At 48.9% G+C, this 18,286-nt stretch overlaps 1 protein-coding gene across 6 annotated transcripts in view; it reads left to right on the top strand.

Moving 5' to 3' along the window:
- myo18ab (myosin XVIIIA b) overlaps positions 1-18,286 on the top strand; it is a 63,468-nt gene that overhangs the window by 23,248 nt on the left and 21,934 nt on the right. For all 6 annotated transcript variants that reach the window (XM_068318249.1, XM_068318251.1, XM_068318248.1 and 3 more), the window contains 17 exons: positions 675-781; positions 1,012-1,188; positions 1,295-1,505; positions 1,665-1,807; positions 2,521-2,621; positions 2,771-2,834; positions 3,182-3,326; positions 5,654-5,824; positions 5,907-5,997; positions 6,085-6,277; positions 6,958-7,044; positions 7,593-7,734; positions 7,809-7,971; positions 9,415-9,601; positions 9,932-10,139; positions 11,490-11,599; positions 14,147-14,212. In XM_068318249.1, coding sequence (XP_068174350.1) covers positions 675-781; positions 1,012-1,188; positions 1,295-1,505; positions 1,665-1,807; positions 2,521-2,621; positions 2,771-2,834; positions 3,182-3,326; positions 5,654-5,824; positions 5,907-5,997; positions 6,085-6,277; positions 6,958-7,044; positions 7,593-7,734; positions 7,809-7,971; positions 9,415-9,601; positions 9,932-10,139; positions 11,490-11,599; positions 14,147-14,212 — 2,366 coding nt within the window. The remainder of the gene's footprint in view (positions 1-674; positions 782-1,011; positions 1,189-1,294; positions 1,506-1,664; positions 1,808-2,520; positions 2,622-2,770; positions 2,835-3,181; positions 3,327-5,653; positions 5,825-5,906; positions 5,998-6,084; positions 6,278-6,957; positions 7,045-7,592; positions 7,735-7,808; positions 7,972-9,414; positions 9,602-9,931; positions 10,140-11,489; positions 11,600-14,146; positions 14,213-18,286) is intronic.

Raw genomic sequence — 18,286 nt, 5'->3', positions numbered from 1 at the left:
GAGAAAGATGAGTTGTGATAACGAGTGCTTTCTTGAATAAAAAACAGTCATAAGTGAATGAAGAAAGAGAGACAGATATTACTGTGGACTGTACGGATAAAAATGCAGAAGAAGCCAAGCGAAAACCAGCAAAAATCCCATCATCTCTAATCAACCATGGATTGTTTCCATGTGTGAGACACGGCTAAATGTTAGCATGACAAATTAATGAAGGTGCAGCTTTCGAAAAACATTCTCGGAGAAGGTTCTGTCAGCTTGGTCCAGTGTCCACAGGAGAATATATGAATTAAAGACAAAGAAAACTATTGAGTTAAATGCAAAAGTGGAAAAAAAAACTACATTACACCTTTCTTTATTTCTAAAACCTTTTTTTTTTTAGAATGACCACCAGGCTTTAACATTTTGATAAAAATGATATGTAATTTGACTCTTTTTTTTCTTAAACAGTTATGACTTTGTTATAAATAAAATCATTAAAATAAACAGTTTAGTTTTAGAGTCAAACTCAATCCTTGCATACGCTTGCGTACCGTATATTCTGTTACTACTTTTGGGATGCATAACTGTCATGTTATGGTGCACAAATGTTTTTGAAGTGCATCCCAGGGATGCACTACTTTCTTGAGGTAAAATGAACCCTGCTAACAGCTCTGACCCCTCCGGCCCCTCCACAGCCACCGTGGTGAAGACGGAGGCCGGGTCACTGCCGGAGGGCAAAGTGAAAATCAGACTGGAGCATGATGGGACGACACTGGACGTAGACGAAGATGACATTGAAAAGGTAGGTGTACCCAGTTGGTACACACTCCTGTTAATACTGATCAATAGAGAGCCATTCTACGTTCAGTCTGGTTATAACAACCCTAACAGAGACACTTTATGTAGTGACATTAGTGACGGCCTAACGTCCGTGTGTGTGTGTGTGTGTGTGTGTGTGTGTGTGTGTGTGTGTGTGTGTGTGTGTGTGTGTGTGTGTGTGTGTGTGTGTGTGTGATGGTGTGTGGTCTGCAGGCCAACCCTCCGTCGTGCGACCGATCTCAGGACCTGGCGTCGCTGCTCTACCTGAACGAGTCCAGCGTCATGCACAGCCTGAGGCAGCGCTACGGGGGCAACCTGATCCACACCTACGCCGGCCCCAACACCGTGGTCATCAACCCCCTCAGCACGCCGTCCATGTACTCTGAGAAGGTGAGCCCACCGTTTAACTCCACCCGTCTGGTCGGTCTCCATGAGGTGATGCTCTGGTTTGATTCTGGACTCACCTTCTGTTTCTGACCCCTCCCCCACCCCCCAGGTGATGCACATGTTCAAAGGCTGTCGGCGTGAGGACTCCGCTCCTCATATCTACTCCGTGGCCCAATCGGCCTACCGCAGCCTCCTCACCACACGTCAGGATCAATCCATCGTGCTGCTGGGCAAGTCTGGCAGCGGTAAGACCACCAACTGCCAGCACCTGGTCCAGTACCTGGTTTCTGTCGCGGGCAGCACAGGCAAGATCTTCTCAGGTGAGTACGAAGCGTACATTAGAAACCTGTGAGGGACAGGTGTGTCAGTGCAGATGTTACATCACTTCCTGTCTGGAGGGACATTTGAAGTATAGGACGTGCGTTCTGATGACGTGTCCCAGCTGACGGAACACGTGTGTTCTCGTGTCTGTGCTGCAGCTGAGAAGTGGCAGGCGGTCTACACCATCCTGGAGGCCTTTGGGAACAGCTCCACCTCCATGAACACCAACGCCAGCCGCTTCTCTCACGTCGTGTCCCTGGACTTTGACCAGGCTGGCCAAGTGGCCTCTGCCTCCATACAGGTGAGCATCAGTCAGACCTGGAGCTGCACCTTCAGGTTCCTCATCCTCCCTCTTCAGGGTACAGGATAGTCTTCTGTGGGATCTGGTTTCTATGGAAGGGGGACTCTGGTTGAACTGGTTTTGGTCAGCCTCTCTGTTCCTGCTGGAGTTCACTAACATTTCTCAAATGTTGAGGAACATCTTCATGTTTGTCTTTCTTCCTGAACCATTAAATCATGGAGCCCCCGGTGGTCTTTGACGGAGACCAACAGGAACTCAAGTCGCTGCAGACGGCGGAGCGGCTCTGCTTCATCCAGCAGCTTCATTCTGCTGCTTCAGCAGCTTCATTCCTTCAACACGGCACTAACATTTACGCTGGTGTGTCACCGATGAGACCCGGCAGGAACCCCAGTGTACATCAGTGTAGACACGGCTAATGCTAATACTGAGACCACTAATGCTAATACTGAGACTGCTAATGCTAATACTGAGACTGCTAATGCTAATACTGAGACTGCTAATGCTAATATTGAGACCGCCAACACTAATCAGAACAATGAACATATTTCCGTCTGTAACTGACACATGGAGACACATTTGAACACACACTTATTGCCTGTTGAGCCGGGACCGGATCAGACGGGGGACGCTGGACTAGTCTGAGTCCGGTTTCAGATGTGGACCCGGTGGTCCCTGTAGAGCCACTGGTCTGACTGGTTTGCTCTTGTGTCCAGACGATGCTCCTGGAGAAGCTGAGGGTGAGCAGACGCCCTGAGGCCGAGTCCACCTTCAACGTCTTCTACTACCTGATGGCCGGGTCGGACAGCAACCTGAGGTGAGCGCTCATACGCCACGCCCACCAGCGGCTGGTCATTTAAGGGTTTCCATGTTAAAGCTTGAATTTCAAGTAGTGTAGAATAATCAAATTAAAGGCGCTGATGAAGGTGAACACCATCATCCCTGTTTCACCCCCCCCCCCCCCAGAACGGAGCTCCACTTCAACCACCTGGCTGAAAACAGTGCTTTTGGGATCGTCCCTCAGTCGAAGGTGAGCACTCCTTTAACGTCAGCCTGTTTTTTGAGAAAATGAAAGGGTTTTAGGTGCGCCTTATGGTGCGGTAAATACTGTAATAGAATCAGAGGAATCATAATATCAGTATGCCCCCACCCCTCAGCTGGGACATGGTCCAGTGTGAGTAAAACACGATATCCATCGTCTCGTCTTCAAGAAGAACGATGCATCAGAATGTTAATGTGTGGTTGACTGTATGGATGGACCTCCTGGGAGCGGAGACTGTGGTCACGGCCCACGTGAAAACGTGACGCCCGAGTGGGCAGACGGTCCCTGACCTCCTGTCAGGTGACTGATGCTGGATGTGATGTCATCTCCTCCAGCCTGAGGACAAGCAGCGAGCCTCGCAGCAGTTCACCAAGCTGCAGGCGGCCATGAAGGTCCTCGGGGTCTCCTCCGAGGAGCAGAAGGCACTCTGGCTCATCCTGGGAGCCATCTACCACCTGGGAGCTGCAGGAGCTACCAAAGGTAGGGCCCCCCAGGGACTACGTCACGTTCACTGGTCCGTAGGTCAGGTTTACTGGTCGATTCGTCAGGTTTACTGGTTTACTGGTCTGTTCAGGTTATCAGTGACATGTTAATCTCGTCCTGTTCAAAGGACATGAGCCTGGAGGTGTAGTTCTGCCAGGTGCCACTAGGTGTCAGGCTTTACTAGCGGATCAGTCAGTCCAGCATCAGCTGCTCTCCTCCAGCTGCTTCCAGTTGTTTTTATCCAGGTTCCTCATCAGCTGTTTGAATCAGGTTGTATTAAGTTGCATTACGGTCCATAATGTCAGTATATGTTATGTAACTATACGAACCATGTTAAATAAGAGTCTGTCAAAGCATTAAAACCATTCTAGTGGTGAGTTTCAGGGGCTCCTAAATCACCTGTAAGTTTAGCATTAAATGCTGAACAAGCTAAATGTGTTTCTATAAATGTGTTATTTACCTATGGAGTGGGGGGTGGGGTCTAGTCCTGAGTGGGAGACAGGTGCCGACCAGAGACAGGTGACTTTAGAGACATCCCCCAGTGGTTGGACGGGTTCGAGACCCCTCCTGGTGTGGTGGGGCTCTAATGGCTCCCCCTGCTGGTTGAAGCGAGCTCCTTAATGTTTGTGTTCTCCTGTGCCTGAAGTGATGAGTCGATGACCTGTTTTATCTCCTCCTCCCTCTCTCTACTTGCATGTTTGCATGCTGCGCCTTATCAGACGGAGATGAAGGTAAAACGACCCGCTGCAGACGCTCTGCTTGTCCTCTCTGTCCCTTCGTCTTCATGGATCTTCATTATCATCATCTTCATTGTTTCTGCTCCTCCTCCCTTTGCTTTCCCCTCTGTTCCATCAGATGTAATGACAGGGTTCATGTCTGTCCTCCTCCTGCCCCCCCCCACGCCATATGCTTCCTCCAAGCTGCCGTCACACTTCAGATCACTCTGTCACACACAGCTGGTCGGGGTTTTAGTTCGACCCCTGAGCTCGTCTTCAAAGGCTCCTGCCATGTCTTGATTGGGTGGCTGTGCAGGCTCTGCTTTGTGCTTCCAATCACCTTCGGCCCTCACACACATTACTCACACACGTTACACACGTTACTCACACACGTTACTCACAGACGTTACTCACAGACATTACTCACACACGTTACTCACACACGTTACTCACACACGTTACTCACAGACGTTACTCACAGACATTACTCACACACGTTACTCACACACGTTACTCACACACGTTACTCACAGACGTTACTCACAGACATTACTCACACACGTTACACACGTTACTCACAGACGTTACTCACAGACATTACTCACACACATTACTCACACACGTTACACACGTTACTCACACACGTTACTCACAGACGTTACTCACAGACATTACTCACACACGTTACTCACACACGTTACTCACACACGTTACTCACAGACGTTACTCACAGACATTACTCACACACGTTACTCACACACGTTACTCACACACGTTACTCACAGACGTTACTCACAGACATTACTCACACACGTTACACACGTTACTCACAGACGTTACTCACAGACATTACTCACACACATTACTCACACACGTTACTCACGTTACTCACACACGTTACTCACAGACGTTACTCACAGACATTACTCACACACGTTACTCACACACGTTACTCACACACGTTACTCACACACGTTACTCACACACGTTACTCACACACGTTACTCACACGTTATTCACACACGTTACTCACACACGTTACTCACACACGTTACTCACACACGTTACTCACACGTTACTCACACATGTCACTCACATACGTTACTTACAAACATTACTTACTAACGTTGCTCACACACGTTACTCACAACGTTTACACTGACGTTACTCACAAATGTTACAAACGTTACTCACACACGTTACTCACAAACGTTACTCACACTCGTTACTCACACACGTTACTCACAAACGTTACTCACAGACGTTACTCACAGACGTTACTTACATGTTACTCACATGTTACAAACGTTACTCACAGACGTTACTCATTGACGTTACTCTCAAAGGTTACTCATTGATGTTACTCACAAACGTTACTCACTAACATTACTCACACACGTTGCTCACAAACGTTACTCACACACGTTACATATGTTCCATCAGTGCTAACACACAGCGCTAACACTCAGCGCTAACACTCAGCGGGTATTGTGAGTCAGGTTCAGCTCCAGGTCAGAACCCTACGGTTCAGGTTTACCTGTCTGTTCTTCTGGGGGGCAGGGGGGAGGCTGACTCTCCATCCTGCTGACACCTCTTTGTTTCCTCCAGCGGGGCGGCGCCAGTTCGCCCGTCACGAGTGGGCCCAGAAGGCGGCGTACCTGCTGGGGTGTAGCCTGGAGGAGCTGTCCTCCTCCATCTTTAAGCACCAGACCAAAGGGCTACAACACTCCGCCTCCATCCGAGGGGGGGGTGATGACACCAGCCAGGGGGACGGCTCAGGTGAGGACCCCTCCTGTCAGAACACACCAGAACTGCGTGTGAGCGGGAGTTGTGACCCGGCGTTTCGTCTGTGGCCCCCCAGGCTCTAAGGTGACGGCCCTGGAGTGTCTGGAGGCCATGGCGTCTGGACTCTACTCAGAGCTCTTCACGCTGGTGGTGTTCCTCATCAACAGGTGTGACCCCCCCCCTCTGATCCACTCAGCTAAAACACATCTGGGTCTGTAACCGATCAGCCCCGTTAACGTGAGCGTGTCCCACAGGGCTCTGAAGTCCAACCAGCACTCCCTGTGCTCCCTGCTGATCGTGGACACCCCCGGCTTCCAGAACCCCCGTGTGGCCCAGCAGCAGCGGGGGGCCACGTTTGAGGAGCTCTGCCACAACTACACCCAGGAGAGGCTGCAGACGCTGTTCCACGAGCGCACCTTCACCCGGGAGCTGGAGCGCTACAAGGAGGTGCCGCTGCGCTCTAATGGGTTCTACTGCTGGGTTCTAATGGGTTCTAATGGGTCATACTGCTAGGTTCTAATGGGTTCTCATGGGTCATACTGTTGGGTTCTAATGGGTTCTACTGCTGCGTTCTACTGGGTTCTAATGGGTTCTACTGCAGGGTTCTAATGGGTTCTACTGTGTTCTGATGGGTTTTTAATGCGTGTTCTTTTGGGTTCTAATGAGTTCTACTGTCGGGTTCTAATGGGTTCTACTGCTGGGTTCTAATGGGTTCTACTGCTGAGTTCTAGTGGGTCCTACTGTGTTCCACTGGGTTCTAATGGGTGCTAATGTGTTCTGCTGCGTTCTACTGTGTTCTGTGTTTTTCTGTATTCTACTGTGTTCTAATGAGTTCTACTGTGTTCTAATGGGTTCTATTGTGTTCTAATGGGTTCACATGAGTTTTAATGGGTGTTCTACTGGGTTCTAATGTGTTCTACTGTTAGTGCTTTCATTTACTAGCTCATGGTAGAGGGCAGTGTTGTGACATTTAGCTCTGGTTTAGTCAAACGCTGCCTCCCATAAGCCAATCAGCAGACTAATAATACTACATGTGATCAGCTCCTGATCTGATTGGCTGATGATCTCCTGCTGTCCAACCTGCCGTAGGACACTAACCTACCCTTCTGTCCCCCCCCTGCATCTAGGAAAACATAGAGCTCGCTTTAGATGACATAGACTCCAGTACCTCAATGTCTGTAACCGCTATCGACCACGCATCCAACCAGGCTCTGGTAAGACACACACACACACACACACACACACACAGACACACACACACAGACACACACACACACACACACACACACACACACACACACACACACACACACACAGACACAGACACACACACAGACACACACACAGACACACACACAGACACACACACACACACACACACACACAGACACACACACAGACGCACACACACACACACACACACACACACACACACACACACACACACACACAGACACACACACACAGACACACACACACAGACACACACACACACACACACACACACACACACACACACATACACACACACACACAGACACAGACACACACACACACACACACACACACACACACACACACACACAGACACACACACACACACACACACACACACACACACACACACACACACACACACACACACACACACACACCAATAGGACGTTCCTCTGCTCTGGTCCTAGCTGTGTGGGCTCTGATTGGCTGCTGGGGTTTTAGCTTTGACCCTTACCTGGGCTCTGATTGGCTGCTCTGGTTGCAGGTGCGTACTCTGGCCCGGAGCGACGAGGCCCGGGGGCTCCTGTGGCTGATGGAGGAGGAGGCGGTCCAGCCGGGGGGGTCCGAGGAGACCATGCTGGAGCGGCTCTTCAGCTACTATGGCTCTGCACAAGGGGAACGCCGAGGTCAGGGGGGTCTGCTGAAGCCTGGTGGGGAGGTCCTGGAGTCAGGGGGGGTCTGACGTGTCTCTGCTCTGCAGCGGGGGCCGGGCTGCTGCTACGGGGCGACAAGCCCCACCTCTTCCTGCTGGGACACAGCCACGGGACGGACTGGGTGGAGTACGACGCCCAGGGCTGGCTGAGCCACGCCAAGCACCACCCCGCTGCTCAGAACGCCGCCACGCTGCTGCAGGACTCCAACAAGTACGAGCCTGTCACACATGGGGGGTCAGAATGTCAGGCGTTCCTCTGGTCTTCATTCTCAAAAGTCAACCCCAAATAAAGAAAAACAAGAAAATAAAATGAAGAGAGAGCCTCCCAGTGTTAACCCGTCCTGACCGTCATAGGACCAGTAGGGGTGGGGTAGGGTTCAACAGTCTGTTGTTGTCAGCTCTGACCCCCCCCTGGGATCAGGGATCATTTAAGATCATTTAAGAAAGGCTGTAACTGGAATCAGTTCTGAACTCAACACCTCAGTTCATTTCCTTTACGAGATGAGAAATCTGTGGTATAACGTTAGAACCTTCTAGTCTTAGAACCTTCTAGTCTTAGACTAAGAACCTTCTGGCCTTAGACTAAGAACCTTATAGTCTTAGACTTACAGTAGAACCTCCTGGCCACAGATTTAGAACCTCCTGGCCACAGATTTAGAACCTCCTGGCCTCAGACTTAGAAGCTTCTGGCCTTAGACGTAGAGCCTTCTGGCCTTAGACATAGAACCTTCTGGCCGTAGACTTAGAACCTTCTGGCCGTAGACTTAGAACCTCCTGGCCTCAGACTTAGAACCTTCTGGCCTTAGACGTAGAACCTTCTGGCCGTAGACTTAGAACCTTCTGGCCGTAGACTAAGAACCTTCTAGTCTTAGACTTAGAACCTTCTGGCCGTGGACTTAGAACCTTCTGGCCTTAGACTTAGAACCTTCTAGTCTTAGACTTAAAACCTTCTGGCCGTGGACTTAGAACCTTCTGGCCTTAGACTTAGAACCTTCTGGCCTTAGACTTAGAACCTTCTGGCCTTAGACTTAGAACCTTCTGGCCTTAGACGTAGAACCTTCTGGCCGTAGACTAAGAACCTTCTGGCCTTAGACGTAGAACCTTCTGGCCGTAGACGTAGAACCTTCTGGCCTTAGACGTAGAACCTTCTGGCCGTAGACTAAGAACCTCCTAGTCTTAGACTTAGAACCTTCTAGTCTTAGACGTAGAACCTTCTAGTCTTAGACTTAGAACCTCCTGGCCTCAGACTTAGAACCTTCTGGCCTTCGACGTAGAACCCTCTATCTTCGTCCAGGGGATTGGACCACATGTGCTCCGGTGGTTGAACCGTCTGTTATATAACGGTAAATGAATGAAGTTTGATCCCACATCCAAACAGGAAGTAGAGTTGAGTTGCGCTGCTTCTATTGGTGTTATTTTCCAGGTCTAATGTCCATTTGCATCATGGGAAATGTCTGTATGTGGATATTTGTCCAGCTAGTTATTGATTTATTAAAACTCGTTCAGGTTTTTCTCATAGACGTACGTTTACGTTTGCGTTTCTTCTCGTTCAGACGTGTCGGTTGTTGTTGGAAACGGGTGCGTGTGTCGCTGGGGGTGTCGGTGGTCCGTGAGGGGGTGTGTTCTGATGGAGTCCGCTGTTCGGTCCCCACAGGAAGAACATCAGTGGGCTGTTCATGGGCCGGGGCAGCGGGGCCACGGTGCTGTCGGGCTCCATCGCCGGGCTGGAGGGCAGCTCGCAGCTCGCCCTGCGCCGGGCCACCAGCATGAGGAAGACCTTCACCACGGGCGTGGCCGCCGTGAAGAAGAGGAGCCTGTGTATCCAGGTCAAGCTGCAGGTGGTGAGTGGACGAGGGCCGTCAGCGTTCGGAGTGGGGAGCGTTCCACTCCGCTCCGTCACATGGAGGTGAAAGGGACACAGGTTCCACTGAAGAAACGTGACCGAGACCTGTCCAGAGGCACAGGCGCACGCCGCACAAAGTCATTTTCAGAATAAAACATTGTTAGACTGATAATAAAAGAAGAGGTCAAAACCTGTGCCCCCGGGTTCCGGGTCGCGGCCCGGTACCGGGTCGCGGCCCGGTGTTTGGGGACCGCTGCTCTAGACGACACGTCGTGTCTGTCCCACCTGTCCCCCCACCAAGCAGACGTGTCCCCCCTGTCCCCTGCAGGACGCTCTGGTGGACATGGTGCGGCGCTCCAGGGTTCACTTCGTCCACTGCCTGCTGCCCAAAGCGGAGCCGGTGGGTGGGGGGGGCGAGCCCCGGGTGACCCACGGGGAGAGCCCCGACTCCGGCCTCATGACGCTGGACGTGGGGCTCCTGAGGGCCCAGCTGAGGGGGTCCAAGCTGCTGGACGCCCTGCGCATCTACAGACAAGGTAGGAGAGAATCCAGCTCCTCTAGCTCCTTCTCCAGCTCCTCAAGCTCCTCCTCCAGCTCCCCTAGCTCCTTCTCCAGCTCCTCAAGCTCCTCCTCCAGCTCCTCTAGCTCCTCCTCCAGCTCCTCTAGCTCCTCCTCCAGCTCCTCTAGCTCCTCCAGCTCATCTAGCTCCTCCTCCAGCTCTCCTAGCTCCTCCTCCAGCTCCTCTAGCTCCTCCAGCTCCTCTAGCTCCTCCTCCAGCTCCTCTAGCTCCTCCAGCTCATCTAGCTCCTCCTCCAGCTCGTCTAGCTCCTCCTCCAGCTCCTCCTCCAGCTCCTCTAGCTCCTCCTCCAGCCCCTGTAACTCCTCCTCCAGCTCCTCTGACCCCTCCTCCAGCTCCTTTGACTCCTCCTCCTCTAACATGCTCCTCCTCCAGTTACTGTAGCTCCTCCAGCTCCTCTGACTCCTCCTTCAGCTCCTCCTCCAGACCCTCTAGCTCCTCCTCCGACTACTTCAGCTCCTCCTCCAGCTCCTGTAACTCCTCCTCCATCTCCTCTAGCTCCTCCTCCATCTCCTCTAGCTCCTCCTCCAGCTCCTATGACTCCTCCTCCAGCTCCTTCTACAGCTCCTCTAGCTCCTCCTTTAGCTCCACCTCTAACACCTCCTCCAGCTCCTCTGACTCCTCCTCCAGCTCCTCTAACTCCTCCTCCAGCTCCTCTAACTCCTCCTCCAGCTCCTCTAACTCCTCCTCCAGCTCCTCTGACTCCTCCTCCAGCTCCTCCTACAGCTCCTCTAGCTCCTCCTTTAGCTCCACCTCTAACTCCTCCTCCAGCTCCTCTAACTCCTCCTACAGCTCCTCTGACTCCTCCTCCAGCTCCTCTAACTCCTCCTCCAGCTCCTCTAACTCCTCCTACAGCTCCTCTGACTCCTCCTCCAGCTCCTCTAACTCCTCCTCCAGCTCCTCTGACTCCTCCTCCAGCTCCTCTAACTCCTCCTCCAGCTCCTCTGACTCCTCCTCCAGCTCCTCTAACTCCTCCTCCAGCCCCTGTAACTCCTTCTCCAGCTCCTCTGACTCCTCCTCCAGCTCCTCTAACTCCTCCTCCAGCTCCTTTAGCTCCACCTCTAACTCCTCCTCCAGCTCCTCTGACTCCTCCTCCAGCTCCTCTAACTCCTCCTCCAGCTCCTCTGACTCCTCCTCCAGCTCCTCTGACTCCTCCTCCAGCTCCTCTAACTCCTCCTCCAGCTCCTCTGACTCCTCCTCCAGCTCCTCTAACTCCTCCTCCAGCCCCTGTAACTCCTCCTCCAGCTCCTCTGACCCCTCCTCCAGCTCCTTTGACTCCTCCTCCTCTAACATGCTCCTCCTCCTCCAGGGTACCCAGACCACCTGGTGTTCTCAGAGTTCCGGAGGCGTTTTGACGTCCTGGCTCCAAACCTGACCAAGAAACATGGACGACACTACATCGTCACCGACGAGAGGAGGGTAGGTCCTGTGTGTCCAGTGAACCCCAACCCTAACAGCCCCGGGGCAGAGGAGACACAGAAAACTACCCCTAACCCTAACAGCCCCGGGGCAGAGGAGACACAGAAAACTACCCCTAACCCTAACAGCCCCGGGGCAGAGGAGACACGGCAGCAAAGCCACCAACAACATCTGTGTTTCTGTGAGGTTTAGTATTTTAAATCAGTTCAATGAGCTGCTCAGGTTACCATGGTTACCATTGATAAAGGTGTTAAAATGAAGCTGTGGGGGTTAGGATTACGCAAGGTCAGGGATGAGATTTAGGGTTAGATTAGAGGTTAGGCCAAGGTTGAGTAAGGGTTAGGTTTGGGTTAGGTCAGGGTTAAATTAGGTGAGGTTAGATTAGGTCAAAATTGAGTTAGATTAGGGTTGGGTTAGGTTAGGATTAGGATTAGGATTAGGATTAGGTCAGGGTTAAAGTAGGTTAGGTAAGAGTTGAGTTAGATTAGGATTCGGTTAGGATTGATTTAGGGTTAGGTTAGGATTAGGATTAAGTTAGGGTTAGGGTTAGGTTAGGGATTAGGGTTGAGTTAGTGTTGGATTGGGTAAAATTAGGATTAGGATTAGATCAGGGTTGATTTGGGTTAGGATTAAATTCGGAGTAGGGTTAGGGTTAGGTCAGGATTGGGTTAGGGTTGGGGTTAGGTTAGGGATTAGGGTTGAGTTAGTGTTGGATTCGGTAAGGTTAGGATTAGATCAGGGTTGATTTGGGTTAGGATTAAATTTGGATTAGGGTTAGGGTTAGGTTAGGGTTGAGTTAGTGTTGGATTGGGTTAGGTTAGGATTATGTATATACATGTAGATCTCATCAGTTTTAATGGTGTGACTAGCGTGTGTTTCTAATAAATTGACGTCGTACGAAGGAAGAGAAACTGATAATAAAAGTAAAATGTAACAATTAAAAACAGAAGTAATTAATGAGCGTCAGAAACAATCTCTTAAAGTCAGTGAATGAATGAAAGTCAACCCCTGTTGGTGTCAGACGGTAATAATCCTTCCTGGTACCACCTTGTTGTGAACGTCCTCCTGTGTGGAGAGTGCCTTTATTCCACTTCCTGCTCCCAGTGCGCTCTGGTGTGTAATTAATTATGATGGTGGGGGCTGGCAGCATACGGCTACTGTACTGATTAATTACTGGAAGGAGCTCTCCTTCTCCTCTCTCTCATTTTCTTGTCTCGTTATCTTTCCCTTCCTTTTGTAAAGGAGGCAGAACATTTTTGGAGCGTCCGTGGGCAGATGATTAATGTCTGCTCTCCAGCTGAGCACAGAGGTGTGATTAGGCTTTATGAGTTGGGGGGGGGGTGCAGCTGGAAGACAAGCAGCTGTGAATTAACGGAGCCCCCACTGATGTGTTTGATCACGTCCTCCTTCTTCACTGTCCACCAACTCTTTGTTCACCACGTCGTCTGAAAAACATCATTATTAATGGAAAAGAGTTTCATTCTCTGCAAAACTAGTTTGGATTGTTTAATCCGGGTTTTACTAAGCCTTTAAACTAAACCAGAGAGGTGTGCACGTATCACTGTCAGAGCGTTTTTACCCATGCTGCCCGTCACCAGATGGAGCACCTGCTCACCTCCTAGAACAAGGGTTCTTGGTGTTAGTGTCCTGTCCTGTGTGGGTGTGGAACCCAGTGTGTCTGGTTAAATAAAAGCTGCACAGTGTGGATGTGTGGAGGAACACACATCCACACTGATGCAGGAAACAGTTTCACTCCTGGCAGGAGGTCCTAACGGCCTTCAGAGGACAGCAGTGTCTAGTCCGAACACACTGACCATACCTGTCATTTAATTTAGACCAACTCCTGGTTGTACATCAGTCCTGAGGAGTGCATCAACCAAATTCAAGGGATTAAATTCTTGATCATGGTTTTAAAAAATGGTGTGCGTCTCTTAATTCAGGGGTGTCAAACTGACTTTCACTGAGGGCCACATCAGCTTAACGGCAGTCCTCAAAGGGCCAGATGTACATGTAACTAGATGTAACATAAATGTAAAATAAATATAACCTCTCCTTAATGCTAAATAACTGAATTTCTGACTGATTCTAGTTCCAAACATTACAGTTAGACAGAAAAAACATGTTTGTTTGTTTCTCTGTTCTAACATAAATCCTTTTAATTTATCAGGTTATTAAACCCACAGAACTCCATCAATCAAGGATCAAACTATCAATCAATACAGAAAAATAACATCAGACACAAGTTAGGACTCTAGTTTTTTTCAGAATAGTTTGGTCAAAATTAAAATGGGCTGAACTTCTGCATTATGGGAAATGGGTAATTAAAAAAACAAACAAAAGAGAAACATTCCTGGACAAAAATGCTGGTAAAATAAAAAGCAAACTGTAGAAAAGAAGTGGTTAGTACTAGTTAAACCTAGGTAGAGTAGGGGTTAGTGTTAGCGGGGTGCTACCACCGCGTAGCCACATTTGGTGGCCCAGTTCCAGAATGGGGTGTGAACATGTGATCTGTCGATGTGTCTGACTGTTCTTCCTGCTGGCTTCCAGGCGGTGAACGAGTTGCTGGAGTCGTTGGAGCTGGAGAAGAGTAGCTACCACATGGGGCTGAGCAGGGTGAGTCACACACAAGCCCTCCGTCGTCCCATCAAAGGCTCCGTGAAGTTCGTTTCAGACAGCGGCCATTATTATGACTCTTCACAACATCTAAACACACTCGCAAGAGCGTCTTTAATTAATGTGTTTTCTGTCCTCCTGTGGTTTTTCCTGTAGTCGGTGTGATTTCAGTGATTATTTCTGCTGATTATTTCTCTTTATGTTCTTTTCTAAGAAGTGGAATCAACACTTCCATCAAAGATGGCATGTTTCTTATAATTACTATGTTTCCAGTTTTCCTGTAGATTCAGTGACCAGTAGACGAGAACAGTAGAAATGAAGGTTAAAAAGTGAATAAAAACAGATGAATATTGTACTAATGAGCAATAAATCAGGTGGGCCAGGCGATACGAATCTCCTTCTTATTGGCTGATGGGATGCGAGTGTGTAAAATAACGTGTTGTGCCTCAGTGATCCTACAGCGGCAGAAACAAATCTGCTGTCTGTGCCATTTACGCACAAAGCACAGCATCGTAGCAGCGTTAGCCATCAAAATAGCCCAGCACAGCAACATGCTAATGCATGTTCTGTTCTACATGCCCATCAGAACACGCTGTCTGGGCTAACAGGGTAATTTTCTACATTAAATCAGATGCTTGGATGAAAATATACATTGAGGGTCAGATGTCGTTGCGGAGCCATTCATCAGCTGTGTAATTAGCTGTGAATGTGCTCACTGTGAAGTCACGTCACCATATAAATCATGTGCCCTCTAATTATCTGGGGGGGGGGTTGGGCAATTGGAGCTGGCCCACTCCTCGTCCAACATGACAGATCACCAGTGCACAAAGCAGGTCCAGAAAGACCTGGATGATGACCCTGGTGTGGGTGAACCTGGCTTTGAGCGGACATGGAGAGCCAGACCTTCTCGTTCAACGTCAGCTTGTGACCTCAGAGATGTGCTTCGTCAAAAAATACAATCAATACGCTCCTAAACCTTGTGAACAGCCTTCCCATAACAGTTGAAGCTGCTGGAGGTGGACAGACGCATGTTGAACCCTACGGATCAGGAATGGGACGTCACTGACGTTCATATGAGTTCTCTGGATGGAAGCGTTGATGATGCAGACCCATTTGGCATGTGACTCGTGTGGTCGAACAGATTTTTCAATTAATTAGCAGATCCACGTTTTCCAGCAATGTTGTGTCAATGCAGAAGGTTTGTGTGAATATGACCTCAGGTCAGCAGACATCCAAACTGAACTCCCAGCTAATGACAAGAGAAAGACACGCTGATGTGTTTTAATTACAGAAATGTCTTGAATAAAGAGCAGTGAAGGCCCTGAGCTGTCAATTAGAGAAGTTCCTGGGCAGATTGTGGAGGGATTTCAGCCGCCCTTGGGTGTTGTGTGTCAGTTTGTCAACTAGTGGTGGTGTGGAGTTAATCTTGCTCATCAACACTGACATACACAATATTTTTATTAATGTTAGAGGGTATTAACTAAGTCAGCATTGACAATTTAAGATGTACTGTACAGCAATATTACAGTATATACATATTAATGTTATTACCAAGTACAAGTCTTCTGTTAACAAGTCATCTGCTCATTTAAATACTTATTCAACCCTACTGTGTTAACAAAGGATGTTACAGAACTGTTAACGCCACAAACATAGTAACTCTCATAAACGTAATAACTCCTTCTCCTCCTCCTTCTCCTCCTCCTCCTCCATAGATCAGTCTCTCCCTCCTTACTGTCCAACCTAGCATACAAGTCATCATAAGCCCCTTGTTTGGCCTTTGCTACCTCTACCTTCACCTTACGCTGCATCTCCCTGTACTCCTGTCTACTCTCCTCAGTCCTCTCAGTGTCCCACTTCTTCTTATCTAACCTCTTTCTCTGTATACACTCCTGTACCTCCTCATTCCACCACCAAGTCTCCTTATCTACTTTCCTTCCAGATGACACACCAAGTACTCTCCTACCTGTCTCCCTGATCACATTAGCTGTAGTTGTCCAGTAATCTGGAAGCACCTCCTGACCACCCAGGGTCTGTCTCAACTCCTTCCTAAAAGTCATGCAACACTCTTCCTTTTTCAGCTTCCAAACGTAATAACTCCTACAAATGTAAAAAATTTGCAGTTTTAAATACAAATGTAATAAACCTTCCCACAAAGGTCATACCGCCGTGGGTCGGAACTTTGGGTTTCCATTCTCAGTCTAAGGTCCTCTCGCCCCAATGTAAACCAGGCACCAACAAGCTCCTACATCCATGATCTGTTGGAAACCCTGTCACCTGTGTGTTGGTGTGATTTCACCACAGGATATTCCTCAAGTCCCCAACTCAAAAACACTGCAAACACCTGCTTTAGAATTTCCAAGTCAAAATCCACAAAGTGCATGTCACAATAGGATGGATGGACTAAACTTGGAAGTCAAGTGAAATGGAGATTAGCAGCTAGGAGGGCGGTGGCACAGTACTGTACTGCAAGCTGTCCTGTGAAACAACACCCCGATCCCATCCCAACCCTCCACCCCTGCTGACCAAAATAGATCATGTGAGGTGCAGTAAGGACTGTAGGTCCCACCTCCAGTGCACTGGTGGGGCAACCGGAATTGTGAATTATTAGTGATGTTTTAATAAAGTCTGGAGCTGGCTCAAAGTAACTGTATGATCCTGGTTCTTTGTAGATTGTTCCAACTCCAAATGACCCCACTAGATTAGTAGTTTTTCCTTTGACAACCAGATGACAATAGACTGTTTCAGGTGGACTTTGTGTTAACCTGTGTCATGTGGTGATTAAACGTTTGGCTTTTCTTTTTCATAGTACATAACATGGTAAGAATGTACTAGAGCTCTCCTTGAAGTCTAAACAGTCTTAAATCCTGGCCATACTGTTTGCTGTTTTTTTCATCACCCAGACAGATATGAATATTATAGAGTTAGGAACAGTCACATTTTGGGAAGGACTTAGAAACCTTGCTCCATTAATGTAATTCCACAAAGAGCTACCAACTAAATCACAATACAGGAATGCAACCACTGTTATCCCCAGACACTATTTATCTGGAAGAAATGTGACTGATTGTGATATATGATGCTCTCAGCAGCCCAGCCTCAGGGCCTTGTGACAGTACAGTCGATACTGAAACTGTTTGCCCGTTGGCACTTACAAAGTCATGCAGCATTACAATAGTACAACTCAAATCATCAGCAATGGAGATAAAATGAAAGACACTGTTAAGTTCAAGGTGAGTTAAGCAGAATAGTCAAAGGAGTTGGTTTGAAAAAGGAACAAACTAACAAGAGGTGGGCAGCGCTGCACACACCTAACTCCAACAAATCTACATTTCAGAGATATTATCTAGTTTTCTATCTGCCTCGGATTAAAATATGATCTCCTGTTAGCATAAACAGGTTTAGTAGTTTAATTCCAATTCAAGGTCACATTCAGACACAAATCTAGACATGCAGTGGCTTTTTGGGGCGGCAGTGGCTCAGCGGTAGAGCGGACGTCTTGGAACCAGACAGCGCCCAGCCATCGGCGGTTCGATTCCCGCTCCAGCCAGACATCTTCGGAGTGTGAGCTGACAGTGGGAGGTGTCAGCTCACCTCCCAGCCACTGCCGAGGCGCTCCTGAGCAAGGCGCTGTCCCCCCCACAATCTGCTCATTGGGGCGCACCCTCGAAGTTGCGACCCGTCCCTCCACCTCCCTGTACCCGTTGTTATTAACTGCATGCCTACAGGCCCCTAGTGTGTGTTGTGTTCAGGGGCCTGTATACAATGTTTGTGTGTGTATGCTGACTAACACACACACATATATATATATATATATATATATATATATATATATATATATGCATGTACAAAACTGGAGAGGAAAACATAATTTCCCCATTGTGTGGACAATTAAAGGTGGATTATTATTATTATGCACTGTGCAAAGTGGACTCTTGTCTACCACCAGGGGCCTATTGGAGCACTGTGGAGTGTCGGTTGCATGTGATTCCTGGCTTTTTGCTCCGTAGGCCTACATAATGATTCTTCCTTGGATAATTCTACACGTTTTGTGTTTTGGAAGAACCCATCAAA

This window comes from Antennarius striatus, chromosome 6, assembly GCF_040054535.1.
Source record: "Antennarius striatus isolate MH-2024 chromosome 6, ASM4005453v1, whole genome shotgun sequence".
In the NCBI taxonomy this organism is placed as follows: Eukaryota; Metazoa; Chordata; class Actinopteri; order Lophiiformes; family Antennariidae; genus Antennarius; species Antennarius striatus.
Note: the sequence above shows the minus strand (reverse complement) of the source record. Positions and strands in the feature narration are given on the sequence as shown.